This window comes from Ovis canadensis, chromosome 4, assembly GCF_042477335.2.
Source record: "Ovis canadensis isolate MfBH-ARS-UI-01 breed Bighorn chromosome 4, ARS-UI_OviCan_v2, whole genome shotgun sequence".
Taxonomy (NCBI): Eukaryota; Metazoa; Chordata; class Mammalia; order Artiodactyla; family Bovidae; genus Ovis; species Ovis canadensis.
In genome coordinates, this window is record NC_091248.1 from 109,378,031 (window position 1) to 109,395,838 (window position 17,808).

Below are 17,808 nucleotides of genomic sequence, written 5' to 3' on the forward strand. Positions count from 1 at the left end.
TAGTATTTCTGTAGCAGTAAGTAACATTCTAAATTTACCATTCATTATCACTACATTTATTAATCTCAGAAAAGAAACAAATTCTTGGACCCCAAATATCTGTCAGGACACTTAGAGTTCAAGTGGTAATGCACTCTTAATCACATCTCCTGCATTCTGTGTATTAGTACCTGCGATTGAGTCATCTTCGGGTAAACGAACGAGAGTATAGCATACTCCCGGTTGATTGTAAGGCAGGCTGGGGGCTGGGATACAACACAGCACTTCATAGGACTCTGATGGCTCCACCTGCACTGTCACTTTCTCCAGTAGCTGGTCGTTCAGAGTATTGGTACAGTCAAACTGAAAAGTCATCAAATAGGAACGTTATGAAGAAGAACTGTTTCCAAGTAAATTGTTTCTTCCTCCCCATAACCCACGAGTCAGTTCTGGAATCCATTAAACCTTCTCTCTCTAAACACCATGCATGTCTCCCACTAAGATTTTTCTTGAGACAACAAGGATAAGCTTATTCTCTAGGTCTTTCTTGTTCATATTATTCACCAGTGTTTTCCTCTTTCCTGAGATTGAGTTCTACCAAACAAGATGGTAGAAATCTGACAGCTGGCTGAGATTCGAATTGAAATCCAAGGTTTTGGAACAACACACTTAATTTACCCTGATATTAAGTGTGATGATCATTTTTTCACAGGTTATACTCTATGCTGTCCAACTTTTTCAGACATTTCAGTTTTATGTCCTTTTAAGTTTAAATCATCAAAAGTTTCCCATCATACAAAGGCATCTCTCTCTAGCTATGGAGTTAGGAAGAAAACCAGAAAAATGCTGGCAAGTTGCTTCTCTATAAAAGGAACCAGAATCATGAACTAAAGGAGCTCAGTCAGTTCAGTTCAGTCACTCTTTGCGACCCACGAACTGCAGCACGCCAGGCCTCCCTGTCCTTCACCAACTCCTGGAGTTTACCCAAACTCAGGTCCGTTGAGTTGGTGATGCCATCCCATCTCATCCTCTGTCGTCCCCTTCTCCTCCTGTCTTCAGTATTTCCCAGCATCAGGGTCTTTTCCAATGAGTCAGTTCTTCGCATCAGGTGGCCAAAGTATTGGAGTTTCAGCTTTAACATCAGTCCTTCCAATGAATACTCGGGACTGATCTCCTTTAGGATGGATTGGCTGGATCTCCTTGCAGTCCAGGGGACTCTCAAGGGTCTTCTCCAATACCACAGTTCAAAAGCATTAATTCTTCAGCACTCAGCTTTCTTTATAGCCCAATTCTCACTTCTATACATGACCACTAGAAAAACCACAGCCTTGACCAGATGGACCTTTGTTGGCAAAGTAATGTCTCTACTTTTTAATATGCTGTCTAGGTTGGTCATAACTTTCCAAGGAGCAAGCATCTTTTAATTTCATGGCTGCAGTGATTTAATTAAATAAAATTTAATTTCACCATCTGCAGTGATTTTGGAGCCCCCCAAAATAAAGTCAGCCACTGTTTCCCCATCTATTTCCCATGAAATGATGGGATCAGATGCCATGATCTTAGTTTTCTGAATGTTGAGCTTTAAGCCAACTTTTTCACTCTCCATTTTCACTTTCATCAAGAGGCTCTTTAGTTCTTCTTCACTTTCTGCCATAAGGTTGATGTCATCTGCATATCTGAGGTTACTGATATTTCTCCTGGCAATCTTGATTCCAGCTTGTGCTTCATCCAGCCCAGAATTTCTCATGATGTACTGTGCATATAAGTTAAATAAGCAGAGTGATAATATACAGCCTTGACGTACTCCTTTTCCCATTTGGAATCAGTCTGTTGTTCCATGTCCAGTTCTAACTGTTGCTTCCTGACCTGCATACAGGTTTCTCAAGGGGCAGGTCAGGTGGTCTGGTATTCCCATCTCTTTCAGAATTTTCCACAGTTTATTGTGATCCACACAGTCAAAGGCTTTGGCACAGTCAATAAAGCAGATGTTTTTCTGGAACTCTCTTGCTTTTTATGATCCAGCGGACGTTGGCAATTTGATCTCAGGTTCTTCTGCCTTTTCTAAAACCAGCTTGAACATCTGGAAGTTCACGGTTCACATACTGCTGAAGCCTGGCTTGCAGAATTTTGAGCATTAATTTGCTAGCGTGTGAGGTAAGTGCAATTGTGCAGTAGTCTGCGCATTCTTTGGCATCCATTGCCTTTCTTTGGGATTGGAATGAAAACTGACCTTTTCCAGTCCTATGGCCACTGCTGAGTTTTCCAAATTGGCTGGTATATTGAGTGCAGCACTTTCACAGCATCATCTTTCAGGCTTTGAAATAGCTCAACTGGAATTCCATCACCTTCATTAGCTTTGTTCGTAGTGATGCTTTCTAAGGCCCACTTGACTTCACATTCCAGGATGACTGGCTCTAGGTGAGTGATCACACCATCGGGACTAACTGGGTCATGAAGATCTTTTTTGTATAGTTCTTCTGTGTATTCTAAACTAAAGGAGAATTAATACTAAATCCCTTACCAGAGCCAGTTATGACACTTCTCTCACCTGGAACACAATGTGATTGGTAAACATGTGCTTGACACAACGAACAAAATATTCTGTCTCTGCTTCTGTAAGCTGAACAGGCTCAGAAGACTTGAACAAGGGTCCTAGATTCATAAACTCAGGAATGGCAGCCAGTTGCTCTATCAAGAAAAAAGGAAAGAAAAGAAGGAAGAAAAATAAGACAGGGGAAGATATTACTCTGGGTAGCTAAAATGTTTTAAGAACACTCAATTAATAATGCGTCCCCAAGCTTTAGTGAAGTAATCTTTTAAGTAAGAGTTTATACCGTTAATTGGGCTTCCCTGGTGGCTCAGCTGCTAAAGAATCTGCCTGCAATTTGGAAGACCTGGGTTCAATCCCTGGGTTGGGACGATCCCCTGAAGAAGGGAAACGCCATCCACTCCAGTATCCTGGCCTGGAAAATACCATGGACTGTATAGTCCAGGGGGTCACAAAGAGTCAGACACAACTGAGCGACTCTCACTTCACTTCACAGTTAATTACTAAAAGCAAAAAATAAAAAAGAAACTTAATTCCTAATTTCATAGAATTTGAGTCCCGTTAACCAAGATACCGGGTAAGAACAACATTCTCAGTAAGCTGACAACTGGAAATTGCCAAGTCCCACAGATTCCAGTAGTCCTAACAACAGGAAGCTATGACAATAAATTATATTTAGTCATATAAAGATTTCCCATACTCAGAACTAATAAAATTGAATAAAAAGTGGTGGCCTTCATTATAGTTACAATGCCTAGGGAGCTGGGCTACTCCCTCTACACATCAAATCATCATACCTTGGAAAATGTCTTGCCTGGAAGGAGCCAGCTTCTCGGGCTTAGTGGACACCAGTGTGATTTCTACAGAAACAGGGATGAGCAGTTAAGTGAGCTTTCCCTGCCACTATCAAGTCAAACATGCATACAGGAGATGAAGACAAAAACTTGCAGCAGATATATAAGCAGCTATTGCTAAGTCATACCAGGAGGTTCTTTGTCACCCTTCTTGGAGGGACACTCAAAGTGTATTTAGTGAACATACTTCATGAAATATATAAAGCAAGTTCTCAAAATACAGAATTTGCTTTTATGGACCAGAATATTTTAAAAAATTACTCTGAAAAGAAGGAACAGTTTATAAAACAAATCTCGTTATTCAAATAGGAAAAACTACTTATGTAGTATCAACAACAAAAAACTGAAAATGTTGAGGGCATGAGCTCTTTCATTTTTGGTTCAAACCACTACACACTTTGTCCATTTATTTTTTAAGCCTCCAAAAGAAAAATTAACTAAGAAGTTAATCAAGATCAGAAAACAAAAACAGGCGGTGGCAACACAACTACTGCTCTGAAACACTGACAACTAACTTCCAATGCTCTAACACTCAGCATTAAAAAAATCTTTCATTCTATGCCACACTTCATATTCTTGCTTCCATGAGAAAATAAGGAAAAAATTTTAAAACCCTAACTTTAAAAATATCATTCATCTTAGTTCTATAAGATTTAGAAGGAGTGACCATTAAAATAAATATTAGAAAAAATATGCCAACAGTGTATTTCATTGGTGTGAAACTATAAACAGTTTAAAAACAAAGTGTTCCCATTACCTGCTTTCTGTTCAAAGACAGGAGCTGTAGCAAGAGGAACAGATTTCATATCAAAGGGCTTTTCTGAAGGCTCCAGCGTGTACTGGTGTAAGGCTTTTTCCATCCCTGGTACAGAGACTGTTAGACCTATGAAACAGATAACTCTCAGCACTAGAACTTCTTGCCAATCCTAGGATCCAGGCAGGCCCAGATTTGGAATATTTATTTAAGCTTTCTAAAGAAAACTATAACCATAGGTTTATAAGCTAAATTATTAAAGAAGATAGGCACTTATAATTCCATCTGAGGAAGCACAGGAGCTGAGCATACATATTTGCAACAAAATGGAAGTATCTTCCAGAAAACAAAGCAACAGAGCCATGTGGAAACAAAGACAGCATAAGAAAAGGGAAAAAGGTAAACCCATCTAAGAGGGAGCTCAAAGAGAACCAGGAACAAGCAATATTCTTTGGACTTTTACAAACTTTTAGGTTTCTCTAGAAATGGAAGTGCATTCAGAGACAGAAACCAAGCATTCTGCCTAGTAAAGCCAGCTCATATGCAAATCATGAGATATGCTTCCAAGACACCAACTGTAGAACAAAAGCATATTTGTCTCCATTCTTGGCTCTCACTGACCATTGAAGATATATGTAGCATTCAGTGCCATCTGCCTCTGCTGCAGCACATTCAGATAGAAGGTAGCTCTATCCCGTACCTCATCATCAGTATCCATCATACACCTGTTCAGGGGATACAGAACAGGCATGTCATAGCACTCTAAAAGATATCCAGAGCTTTACCACTATGCCTAACAGACACGATCTAGGCCATCTGATACTACCGTAATACAAGAGCTCAACAACAGCCAACAGTGGCTCCTAAAATCTCCATACATCCTGGGTATTGTTCTGAATTGGTAAAGAAATGGTGTCATTATGAATCAGAAGCACTACATAAGCAGGCATTAAAATGATTAGGAAGAACACAGTAGCATAAGATAGCAGTTTGGAGTCTGTTCTTTGATCTGCAACCACATGACCTTGGTAAAGATTTAGACTTCTACAAACCAAAAACTGGCAATATTAGACTTTCCAAGGATACTAAAAAGCATTCTAAACCCAGGCACGGATATTACTCAAATGGCAATTTGTTTTATTTAAACCAGCCAGCTTTTGGCTTATAATTTTTCTGCTTCAATTGCAAGATGTAATCACGAGTGTTTGCTAAAGCAAGTCTTTTCCTCATCAAATAGGGAGTTAAAGAAACCATGAAAAGCTGGTATTTTCAACTCTACACAGTGAAGCTCTTTGAAGTTGGCCTCTGCTATACTAATTGAGGCACATGTATTTAAGTCACTTTCTCAAAATCATGCATGAGAAATTAGAAGTCAAATTTTGTGTGCACTTAGCACATGCAAAATTACCAAGAGTAAGGAAAACGCCATTTGCCCCTGACTTACTCTATCAGCTCTACTCTTAAGCCCTACAAGGCATTTGATATGGTACAATAAGGAATTATCTATTCAGTCACATGGCATTCCTTTTTTTTTTTTTTTTTAATTCTTTCAGTTACCTTTGTAGGAGTACTAGGATGCTTGGGAGAAGATTTTCATTCTGAGCCCCAAATTTTGCCAAAGCACTCACAGCAGCTATAATGGAGCATAAAATGAAACAACATGAATATTGACTTCACAGAGTTAAGCAATAATTATTAAGAAAAAAATTAGAGGAGTTTCCCCATGTTCGGTTGAAATAAACTCACTGTTTAATCGTGAACTTCTTGTTCTTATTTCCTTGATCCATTTAAGCATAAATAGAAATAGAAAGTGGGTCCAAGAGAGCTCTGAATAAGAAAACTCTCTATGCACTGAGGAAAAAGGATCATATGTATTTCTTATATAAGCTATTCTTCAGTCTGACTCCTTACAGAGGAGCCTGGCAGATTACAGTCCATGGGGTCACAAAAGAGTAGGACACAACTTAGTGACTAAAGAACAACCAAACAAACCTCAAACAACCAGCCCCACACATAGGGGGAAAAACACCCAAAACTCTATTATTAAAATTCACTGTATCAACAAAGATTTATTCCTTATTTAACTTTTGTCAGGAGTTGTGCTAACTGCTGAAGGTAAAAAGATAAAAGATGTAGCCCTTGACCTCAAGAAGTTGTAGTTTAGTGGGAAAGACAGGTGTAAATAGATAGTTACAACATAGTAAATCCATAGTAGAACCATATCCTGGATACTATACGAGCAGAGAAAGGAACATTAAGTCAAAACTGGAGGAGACAAAGAGCTCACACTGACTCCCTGCACTAAAGCTTGCAGAACAAGTAGAGTTAGCCAGAGGAAAGGCAGGAAAAGAGTATTTGAGGGAAAGAGAAGTGAAAAGTAGCAAGGCCCTCAGGACAGAGAATAAAGTGTGGAATGATTCTGGGACTGGATGCAGCTGAGTAAGGCTGAAGCATTGGACCTGTGCTGGAGAGCAGGAGGAGACAAGTGAGAGATTAGACACAAAACAAAATTAGGTTCCAGTTTAACCTCAAAATTATTATTAACAGGAGTTAAATACAGGATGAATCTGTGTATCTGCAGCAGGGTGTGCTACACTAAATTTGTGAGCAGATTTTGTATGCAACGTCCATTTTGGTAGTAGAGTGGAGAATATACTGGATGTGGGTGAGAGTACAAGCAGCTGGACTAACTGGGCATCTGAAATGGATGCAAGCCTAACACAGCCCTCAGGAAAACTGAGGATAAAAGGGAATGAAGGAATACATATTGAGGGGACAGAACGGACAGAACTTTGCCAAAAGGTAGATGGGAGTTATAAAACAATGGAATAAGGTTCTAGTCTTGCAACTGAGTGGACAATATATATAAGGATTTCTGTTTGGGACAGTTTGAATTCCAAGCTGAATTTGAAGTGCCTGGGACAGCTAAACACACAAGTTCAGGAGAGAGACATGACTACAGTACCACAGCATCTTAGCAGAGCTCTGGAAATGATCACCAGAAAGAATGTGGATGTTGAGAAGACAACCCCCTAAAGAAAATGAACATTTTAAGGAATGGAAGAGAAGCTCTGCAAAGAAAATTGAGGAATGATGGAAAGATGCAGGCTATTTGTGGAAACCAAGGGAAGAGAGTTTCATGAAGTGTTTAGTCAACAGCCCATCAAATTGACTGAAGTGAATAAGGATAAGAACATTAAAGTGTCTAACTTGATTTTCCAGCTAGCTTCTGAGGATTAAAAAAAAAAAAAAAGACACAGGAAAATGAAGAGACAGTAAGATAATGTTTGCAAATCATACATGCAATAAAAGATTTGTATAAAAAAATAGCTTCAGAAGATTTTTAAGGGAGAGAGCAAGATTATAGTGAATTGAATAGAAAATGGAAAGTAAGTTCAGAGAGGCAGCTGGTAATGGCTGCTTCAAGGTTCTGTAACAGGAAATATGGTCAGTACCTAGTGAGAGACAATGAATCAAATGAAGGCCTGTAGTTTTAACAGGAGAGATTTGGACCACTTCACATGCTAAGGAGAAGAACAATTAGAGAGAAAGAAGTAAAAAAATTCCTAGGATCTGTTCAAAAAGTCACTTACAAGCTACAGTGGGAGACAAATTTCAAAGACATGCATACTTGAGGCCTTAACTGAAAAAAATGGATGACACCATCAAAGTCTTCTGTCAGTCTGAAGGTCAAGGGTTATTTGTCTCTGATACAAGGCTGAAATCAGGATGGAAATTAGAATACAAAGAGAGCGCTATATATCTGAGGCCTAAGTATGCTCCGAGATCCCACCACCAAATAGACACTGCAATGTCATTTTCCAATTTCATTACCACTCCCTTGAGTTAAGCATTTCCCAAGTTATGCTCATCATCAGTGCTCCATTACTCACCAGCTCTGACGGCCTCATTCTCCAGGACAACCCTATTAAAAATAAAGCGGATATACTTGGAGGGGACAGGTGTTCTGGGACCCTCTTTGCCCAACAAGTGGAGGATCTTTGTAGCCAGAACGGTGTGTTCACAGTCCTCGATGAATTCACAGAGGTGGGCTAGACCTGCCTCTTTACTCTCAGGGTTCTCTTCTACAATGCTGATAATGCAGTCCACGATGGCCCGCTTATATTCAAAGCCTCCCTGGCAAAAAAAAGAAAAACTGCCATTCACTCTGAGGGCACTTTTTGGAAAAATGATTTTACTCCAAGGCTTATGATGTAACATTCAAATTTCATTTCCCTTCCCTTCTCAAAGAAACAAAAATGTTTTTTCCCTCCAAGTGGTAAAGTCAAAAGCAATAATATGTTTAGTAATAAGACAGAAGCTAGAATTGAGAATATTATTTGATAGGCATGCGGAGATTATAAAGAAAGCTGCTTTAATAAGAACTGAAGTGAGCAACTTCCCACAATTAAAAAGCAGTCCACCTACATCATCTCGGAGCATGTTGGAGAGGAAAGTCATCATGACGCTGTGCTTTCGAGGGTATTTCTGACAGAGAGCACTAATTGCCTGCACAACCACGACCTGTAGAAAAACAAACAAAAAGGACACACACCTTTTATAATGGCTGTACAACTACCACCTAGAGAAAAACACAAAAGGACGTTCATCTTTATAACTTTAGCTACTTAAGCATACATTCCCTCTTGTTTACCACAAGCTAAGAAGGCACCATAATTAACTAAAATGACAATAATGGTTCTTTGTGAAAGAAAATCAAACAGGAAAGAAAAATAGAAAGCAATGTAAAAATGAAGTGCATTCAAGAGACCCCTCCCTTTGCTCCAAAGCAAAATAAGCTTCGAGCATATTTTAAAATTTTACATTTAAAATTTTCACATAAAAATTTTAAAGTGAACACTAAAGATAAAAAACTTAAACAGACTGCTTTCCAGACAAGAAACAGAGAAAGTCACCAAGTAACTACTTCACAAAGTAGTTTCTAGGAAATTTTTACCACAATTTCAGAGACCAGTGTCAAGAAGTAAAAAGGGTGTGAGACTTTTACCCTATTTGCAAACTTTAGACTACCATAATTTCATGGAAGCTAGAAGAGAACACAAGGATCCTGAATGAGAGGTGAAAGACAGTTATTCACTCACAGCAAAAGCAGTAGCCAGTGTATTGGCATTTGGGGCTTAGTTTTCTGAGCCCCAATACCCATAGGACGATGCTAAAATGACCAGATAACATGAGCCCACAGTAGGCAGCATTACGGGAGAATCTGAGATATGGAACTTGAATATCTGACAGTGGGCAGTAAGCATGCCAGTCATTTATGCAGAAGGGAAACATCATGTTTATTACACTGGGCAATAAGCATGTTTGCTTTTTGCTGTAGGGAGGACAGTCTCTTCTAGGGCTGTATGGAAACTGGCCCTTTACTACTTAAGGGAGATGCTTACATCTTTTGATATTGGAGAAACTTTGTACTATACAAAGGGAACAAAACTGGTAAAGTAGGAAACAAAGGGCAGTTAGTGTGTAATTTGCTGGGTGTGCAGAAATGCAAGAACTTTATGGAGACTGGAGAATTGTGTCCCAATAACCAGACAGTCCCAAATCTATATATGTTGTTTCAGAGCGTAGAAAATGAAGGGAAATAACCACAATCTTTATGAAGCAATGACATATAAACCTAATAAAGATAGTATATGTGCAAAAAGAAAAATTATAGATAGAAATCATTTCTGAATACTGATACAAAAGTTCCAAGTGGTATACTGGCTAACAGACTTCAATCCTACAGTAAGAAAATAATATCCCATGATGAAATGGAATGTATACCAAGAATGCAAGGATGGTTTGACATTAGAAAATTAATGTAATTCATCAATATTAATGAGTCTAAGAAGAAAAGGAATATGACAGAATATGACTACATCCACAGAAGCTAAAAAGCCTTTGATAAAATCCAACACTTATTCCTAATAAAAATTCTTTTTTTTTCGTTATTTTTGGCTGTGCTGGGTCTTTGTTGTGGCACACAGGCTCTTCATTGCTGTGTGTGGGCTTTCTCTAGGTGTGGCAAGCGCGGGCTGGTTGCAGTGAGCAGGCTTCTTGTCGTGGTGGCTTCTCTTATTGCAAAGCACAGTATGGGCATCAGTATTCGTGGTACATGGGCTTAGTTGTTCCGTGGCACATGGGATCTTAGTTCCTGGACGTCCCCTGCATTGGCAGGTGGATTCTTAACCACTGGACCAGGAAAGTCACTTAAAAATTCTTTAAAATATAAGACAGGAATGGATGAAAACTTTCATTTTATGTACATACACACACATACTCCCTCAGTCCTATTGGCAGTATATTACTTAATAGAGAACCCCAAGAGTCATTTGCTTCAAGATCAGAAACAAGAAAAGGATGCTACTATCTTGACTACTATTTGACATTATTCTGGCACTACTAGCCAATGTGAGTAGACAGGAGAAAACAACTGAGGAATGAAAATTAGAAAATAAAAGACAAAATCATCTTTATTTACAGATGATATAACAAAATAATGTGGAAAACTTCAGAGAATTGATGATAAAACTAACTCAATAAAATAATTCAGCAAGGTAGCAGGTTAACATGCAAAAATAATACTACTCATACACATGAATAATAACTACTTAGAAGATATAATGAATAAAAGATTTATAATAGAAACAACAATAAAGTTCATAAAAGAATTTTTAAAACATTCAAATCTAATATAAAAATACCATATTCATGAAAGGTACAAAAGTAGACTTAAATTTTAAAATATCCTTTGCTCTTGGGTAGGATATCTCAACTTTATTATTTATTCTCCCCTAAGAAAACTTATAAATTTAATGTGATCTCAATAAAAATGCCAATGAGATTTTTTAAATGAAGCCACTAGATGAACTAATACTAAAGTTCAAAAGAAATATAAGCATGTAAAAACAGCTAAGGAAAATAAAGAGCTGAGAGGAGACTAACAGATACTAAAACATCCTTATACATTTTTAAAATATTTAATACAAGTTTTTAAATATTTAGTTAAAATATTTAATATAAATATTTAAAACAGTGTGTTGTACTGATTTATGAATAAAGAGAACAACAGAATAGAACAGAAAGCCTCCAAACAGACACAAGTATTAATACATATTGAACTTTAGTATATGGTAAAAGTGGTATCTCAAATACTGGGCAAAGACAGCCCTTCAAATAAAATTGGGGGAGCGGGGTGGACAACTGGATAGTCACTGGAAAATTGTAAGATCCATTTCTCATTCTGTATAAATATAATAATAAAACCTAATAGATCATATATTTAATATGAAATTATACATATATTAGAAGAAAACATGGGTGAATTCTTATTACTCAAAAGCCCAATGCGATAAAAGAAAAGATCAAAAAATTTGCATAAAAATTAAAAACTTGTGCATGACCAAAGTATCATGAGAAAATCAAAGGACAAATGACAAATTGGGAGAAAATATCACAACACATTTCACAGTTAAAGAACTAATATCTCTAATATACAAAAACTTTAATAAAGGAAACAAAAGACCGAAAATCCTACAGAAAATTAGAAAAAGACACGAGCAGACAATATTCAAAAGATATTAAATGATCTCTAAAAATATGAAAGGATGTTTACCTTCCCTCATAATAAGAGAAATTCAAGTTAAAACTACACTGAGATACCCTTTCTAGTCCATCTGGAAAAACTGGGAAAACTTCAAAATACAATATATGTACTCTACTGGTAAGGGTATGGGGAAGCAGGCTGGTAGAATTTAACATTCTCTATGAAACTACATACTTATCTACTCTTCAACCTAGCATATGGACTTCTAGAAATTTACCCTCAGGACACACCACCAAAATTTCAAGAAAACATAGACATAAGGTTGTCCACTGCAACATTATCTGTAATCACAGAATATTGCAAAGTATCCAAACATTCACACATAGGAGATGCATTCAGCAAACTACACTACAAAATGAACTTCATAACCTCCCAAGGTTTCCCAAAGATTCAAAATGTCTACTTGAATACACAGGCTAAGTTGGTTTTTTAAAAGTAGGTAAATACAAGAAGAGAGTAAATAGGGTCAGTTACACCTCTTGAGTGAGAATTAAATAAAAATGAAGGAATAAAATCTTTTAACTTTAATTCATCTAACTAAAATCTATCGCTATTTTGATTTCCTTTTTGACACATTCTCACCAGTTCTACTCAACACATATTGGAAGTCCTAGTCATTTTAATAAGGCAAGGAAAAAAAGGAAAGGTACCTGAATTGGAAATGAAGTGGAAATGAAGTATCTATTCACAATAACACGATTATTTACATAAAACAATCCTAAGGGATGTATATTACAACTACTAGAACCTATAAGGGAACTTAAAAAAAAATAAGGGAACTTAGCAAGAATATTGAGTTATGGGAATGTTTTAAAAAAAGGTATTTTTTAATATAGTACTAGTAGCAAACAATGAAATAGAAATGTTAATAAAATGGATTTCTAAAAGCATAAAATATTTAGATATTAATTTAACAAAAGATGTGCAAGACCTCTAGAGTAAATGCTACCAAATACTGCTCAGATAAATTAAAGAAGACCTAAATAAAGGGAGTGATATGCCATATTCATGAACTGAAGAATTATTATTATTAAGCTGTTACCTTTCCCCAAATTGATTATAGATTTAACACAACTCCAATCATAATCCTAGAAGGAAATTATAACCTGATTCTAAATTTTATATGGAAAGCAAAGGAACTAAAATATTACAAAACATGAAAAAGTTGGGAGACCACACATTTAAGAGGTACCATAAAGCTACATTAATTCATACAGTATGATACTGGCATAGGACCAATAAATAGTTCCACAGAATGTGATAAGCATCCCAGAAACATACCTACAGTTATATGGTTATCTGCTTTTCAGACAAAGATGTCAAGCACTCCAGTGGGGAAAGAGAATTGTTTTAAATTATGCTGGAGTAACTGGAAATCACAATGGAAAAAAACCTGAACGTACACACAAATATTAATTCAAGTTGGATCACAGCCCAAAATGTAAAAGCTAACACTGTAAAACATTCACAATAAAACATGGCAAAGTATCCTGAAGACTTAGACAAACGTTTTTGAGGACACAGAAAGCAATAACTGTGAAAGAAAAAAATTAATAAATTAGACTTCATAAAACTTAAAACTTGTTCATCAAAAGACACTATTAAGAACAGAAATGTTACGGTAAGCCAGAGACTGGGAGAAAACAGGGTCATATTTAAACTACCTTGAACTCATCTGAGATTTCAGACACAAAGGATGATATCTGCTTCATGAGCCTGTCCACACTGCTCTCACTTCCTGTTTTGAGAAGCGTAGTAATGGCCAGGGTAGCAATGCTTCTGTTTGAGTCTGTGATTAAGTTTTCTAGGTCCAGATTGCAGGCAGTAACAGCAGAGGGGTGCTTCATTGCCACCTTGTCAAAGGGCAAGAAAAAAAATTTAACAAATTGCTACTCATAAAGACCAGAATTTTAAAAAATAAAAGAGGAAAATATGAATTTTAATTAAAGTAAATGGCTTTTGAAAATCTAAATGAAACAGCATAAGTTAAAAAATAATTATTTCAAGATGAATGCTTTGGATTAATAAAGTATGCTACATTATTTGATAAATGACTAACTGCTAGTTATAGTACTGCATAGCACTTCATCTTCATAGGTTTCTATAACCTTTATAACAATATCATAGTCTGTCTTTTACTATAGTTGGACTGTTTCTCCTCATAGTACATGTGTTCATGGTTATCTATTCTACTAGATGTTAGGATCTGTGAGAGTAGGAGCTAGAATGATAAACATTGCTCAAAGATATTTAAACTTAGTATCACTTACAATACTTCTGGTATTTAAGCAAGCAAACTCCAGCCAAATTGGATTGGCCATGGTCACTAAAACATGTCTGTCATTGACCTGATTCTTTGCTTTTATTGATGATGTTCACCTCTCTGCTTAACCCACTACTGGTATAGAATCCTTTACCATACAATGCTAAAATTCTGAAAACTCAGCAAAGGAGTGGCATCAAAATTCACTTCACAGCAAAACATGACCCAAACTAATGTAAAACTAAGTATTAATTTATTCCAGTTAGTGAGGATAATCATATATATAAAGCAGAAATATTAACGTGTTTGTGTCTAATTGCTCCAGGCACAAAGGGGTTAGTATTAATTTAAGAGATGGCATGATATTACCTCTCTAAAATTCAAACATTGCTGAGTTCTCAGATACATTTGGCTGCAAGATTATAGATGAAGAAATGTACACCTATATCAAACTCTTCAAAATACAATTCATATTGTTCGGTAAGGCTGCTCTAAATTTCTCTCTTTTCCAATTGTTCATACAATTAATTTATAATCTAGTGTTGTATGTAACTATATTAGATCAGTCTTCTATAATATTAAACTTTCATTTACAATTTTCATAGTTATTTAATTCATCCTGTGCTTTGCACTGTATCCTCCAGATTTACGCTGTCCAATACGGTAGCCAATAACCACACATGACTACTAAGCATTTGAAATATGACTATTCCAAATTGAGGTGTGCTCTAAATACAAAATAAACTATATATCAAAGACTTAGTATGAAAAGCTAGAAGGTAAAAATGTATCAATATGCAACCAGTATAAAATTATCAGATATATTTTATAAACGTGATGGCAAATAAGATGTATTATTAAAATAAATCTCATCATAAAAAAACTTAATGTGGCTACAATAAAATGTAAAATTACACAAGTGACTCATATAAGTGTTTCTACTGGATGGCGTTGCTATAGACCAGCCTTGTCCAAGAGAACTTCCTGCAGTGATGGAAATATTTTATATATGCAGTGTCTAATATCATAATCAATAACAACACATGGTTATTGACCACATGAAGTGTGACTGCAATGACTGAGGAACTGAATTTTTAAATTTTTATTTAATTATAATTAACTTAAATGGAAACAGCCACTTATGGCTAATGTCCATCATATTGGATGGTATGGCTCTTGAATGTAAAATGTTTAAAGTCAGAAATGAATTACAATCCTTAGTTGAATACTACTACCTATAGCCATATGTAAGGCCACAAATGCAAGTGAGGTGCTACAGAAGTGAAGCCCATAAATCATATCTACTAACCTTGGACGGAAAGCCAAATGCTTCAATTTAATGTTTCTCAATCAAACACTGATACAAAACAATAGTTATAATAGTTAGAAAGGGAACCCCTACCTTGTTCAAGGTCCTTACAGCTGCGTATCTCAAAGCTGGCTTAGGAGAACTACAGAAAAGCTGAAGAACTAGGAAAGAAAAAGAGTCACTGTTAATATGGCTCATTTCAACATTTAGCATATTTCTGAAAATATAGCACATGAAAAATCATATTAAAAATGCACACAAGGAAATTAGATCATAGCATCAAAAATTCACATAAAAATATACCATCAAAACTAGAAAAAGTACTTTTTGTTGAGTTATACAAACTTTAAATACAGGAAAAAAAGTTTATTCTTTTTCCTAAAAAATTAATATACCCATTAATATCTGAATTTAAAGAACACGAATATTTACAGTTATAAGAGAAAATGGGCTTTTTAAACATGAAAAAAATGTAATTTACTTGTCTTTTTGTTTTTTTTCTAAGTAAAACTTAAATGTTCTGAATAAGAGGAAATAACTTCAGAAAGAGAAGTATAGTCACCCTTCCACATCTGCTGGGATCCCTGGCAGACACCCAAATTTGGGGATGCTAAAGAACCTTATAGAAAATTGTGTAGTACATTCAGCCCTTGTTATCTGCAGGTTCCACATCTAAGGATTCAATCAACCATGAATCAATCTGGTTGAATCAACAGGATGTATAACCAAGGATATGAAACTACAACTATAATTAAAGTACCAAAATAAATAATCTACATATCAGAATGGAAAGGCTATGTATATAGAGCTAAGATTCAAAAATACCTATTCTGCAGAGCTATAGAACTTAAAAAACCATAAGACTATAAATTAAAGCCAGTTATCAAATATACAACTAACCTGAAACAGCAGGTGCCAACTCCCTTGCAGTACAGTTAGGAAGATGGATGATAGCTGAAGCAGCTTCATAAATAACCATTTCATGTTTATTTCGCAAGCAGCTCTCAATGAAATCAAAGACTGGACTTTCATGGCTAACAATAAATAGACATGGGCCATAATTAGACATCATAAAGAACAGAGGCAATGTGCACAGTGGTTAAAAGTACAGACAGAAGGAGAAGCACTTTGGAAATATGAATGAAGGACTTCTGAAACTCCACCACTCCATAAAAGCAATGAAAATACTAGTGTAAATTTCAAAATCAACTTTTTCAGCACTTTAGAAAATAGCCAAAGGCTTGCAGCAATCCTAGAAATATCTACTCAAGTTGCTGAATTTTCATAAGAACAGTATGTTTTCCGGTATTTTGTTTGCTATGTGTGCTCAGTCACTTCAGTCGTGCCCAACTCTTTGCCACCCTATGGACCATAGCCTGCCAGGCTCCTCTGTCCATGCAATTCTCCAGGTAAGAATACTGGAGTGTGTTGTCATGTCCTCCTCCAGGGGATCTTCCCAAACCAGGGACTGAACCTGCATCTCTATGTCTCCTAGCATTGGCAGGCGGGTTCTTTACCACTAGCGCCACCTGGGAGGCCCTTGTAATCTAGTATTTTAACTTGCTCTACTTCATGCCCTCTTCCCAGCTTCATGGTAGCCTTGAAAAGCAGGGCCTCCGAACCGTACTAGCTCTAAAAGCCAGCAGCTTCATAGCCACAGAATGGGGCACATGAATCTGGAGCACCATCAAAAGCCCTGTCTCTAGACCACTGTCACAGTTTGACCTGATGTTCCCTAAAATAGCCCCATTCATGAAGCTAATTTTTTTTTTTTCCTAGTGGGGGAACATGCCACACAGCATTGGGATCTCAGTTCAAACAGGGACTGAATCCATGTCATCTGCAGTAGTAGCATGGAGTCCTAACCACTGGACTGCCGAGGAATTCCCCGAAGCTAATTTTTATCTCATCTCACTCAGATGTCATTCAGTGAGGGAAGTCCTATCCCCAGGAGATCTGTCTCCCCCAAATCAGCAGCAATTGCTTAACACTGCAGTGCCATAGGCAGTGACTCTAGTTGGGGCAAACAAGAAACTGGCCCAAAAAACATAAAAGGAAAATATAACAAATGAGATGCCCGCTTCTGACATACTTCTAGGATCTAGAAGGCTATGCAAATACCCAGGAAATTTCTGACAGAGCTTGAGCCTCTCACTCATGCTTGACTTTGAGTTTCTGCACAATTAGGAAGGGAAGGCTAAGACAGAGTTATGAACTGCCAGATCATGGAAGGCATGCTCCAACATACAAAGTGCCCACTGATAAAAAGATGGGAGATATGTTGGTCAAAAGCATGAAAAAAAAAATCTGTGAAATTATTATCCAAACACTCAGCTAATCAAGCAGAGACTTCAGTAGGGATAAAGAATGACAAAGAGTAAAGACTGCAGAATTACTTCTGGAAAGTCACTAAACAACAACAAGCAGCAACAAAAACAAACTCCAAGGACGGGGAAGGGGGAAGTAAGATTGCCAGAGTTACCAGAGTATAT

General features: G+C 36.7%; 1 protein-coding gene across 5 annotated transcripts in view; it reads right to left on the reverse strand.

The window, feature by feature from the left end:
- Positions 1-17,808, reverse strand: part of COPG2 (COPI coat complex subunit gamma 2) — a 170,855-nt gene that overhangs the window by 82,714 nt on the left and 70,333 nt on the right. For all 5 annotated transcript variants that reach the window (XM_069588386.1, XM_069588387.1, XM_069588388.1 and 2 more), the window contains 11 exons: positions 16,217-16,350; positions 15,410-15,477; positions 13,409-13,597; positions 8,564-8,659; positions 8,029-8,272; positions 5,693-5,768; positions 4,757-4,860; positions 4,139-4,264; positions 3,325-3,387; positions 2,528-2,667; positions 171-342 (listed from right to left, as the gene is read on the reverse strand). In XM_069588386.1, coding sequence (XP_069444487.1) covers positions 171-342; positions 2,528-2,667; positions 3,325-3,387; positions 4,139-4,264; positions 4,757-4,860; positions 5,693-5,768; positions 8,029-8,272; positions 8,564-8,659; positions 13,409-13,597; positions 15,410-15,477; positions 16,217-16,350 — 1,412 coding nt within the window. The remainder of the gene's footprint in view (positions 1-170; positions 343-2,527; positions 2,668-3,324; positions 3,388-4,138; positions 4,265-4,756; positions 4,861-5,692; positions 5,769-8,028; positions 8,273-8,563; positions 8,660-13,408; positions 13,598-15,409; positions 15,478-16,216; positions 16,351-17,808) is intronic.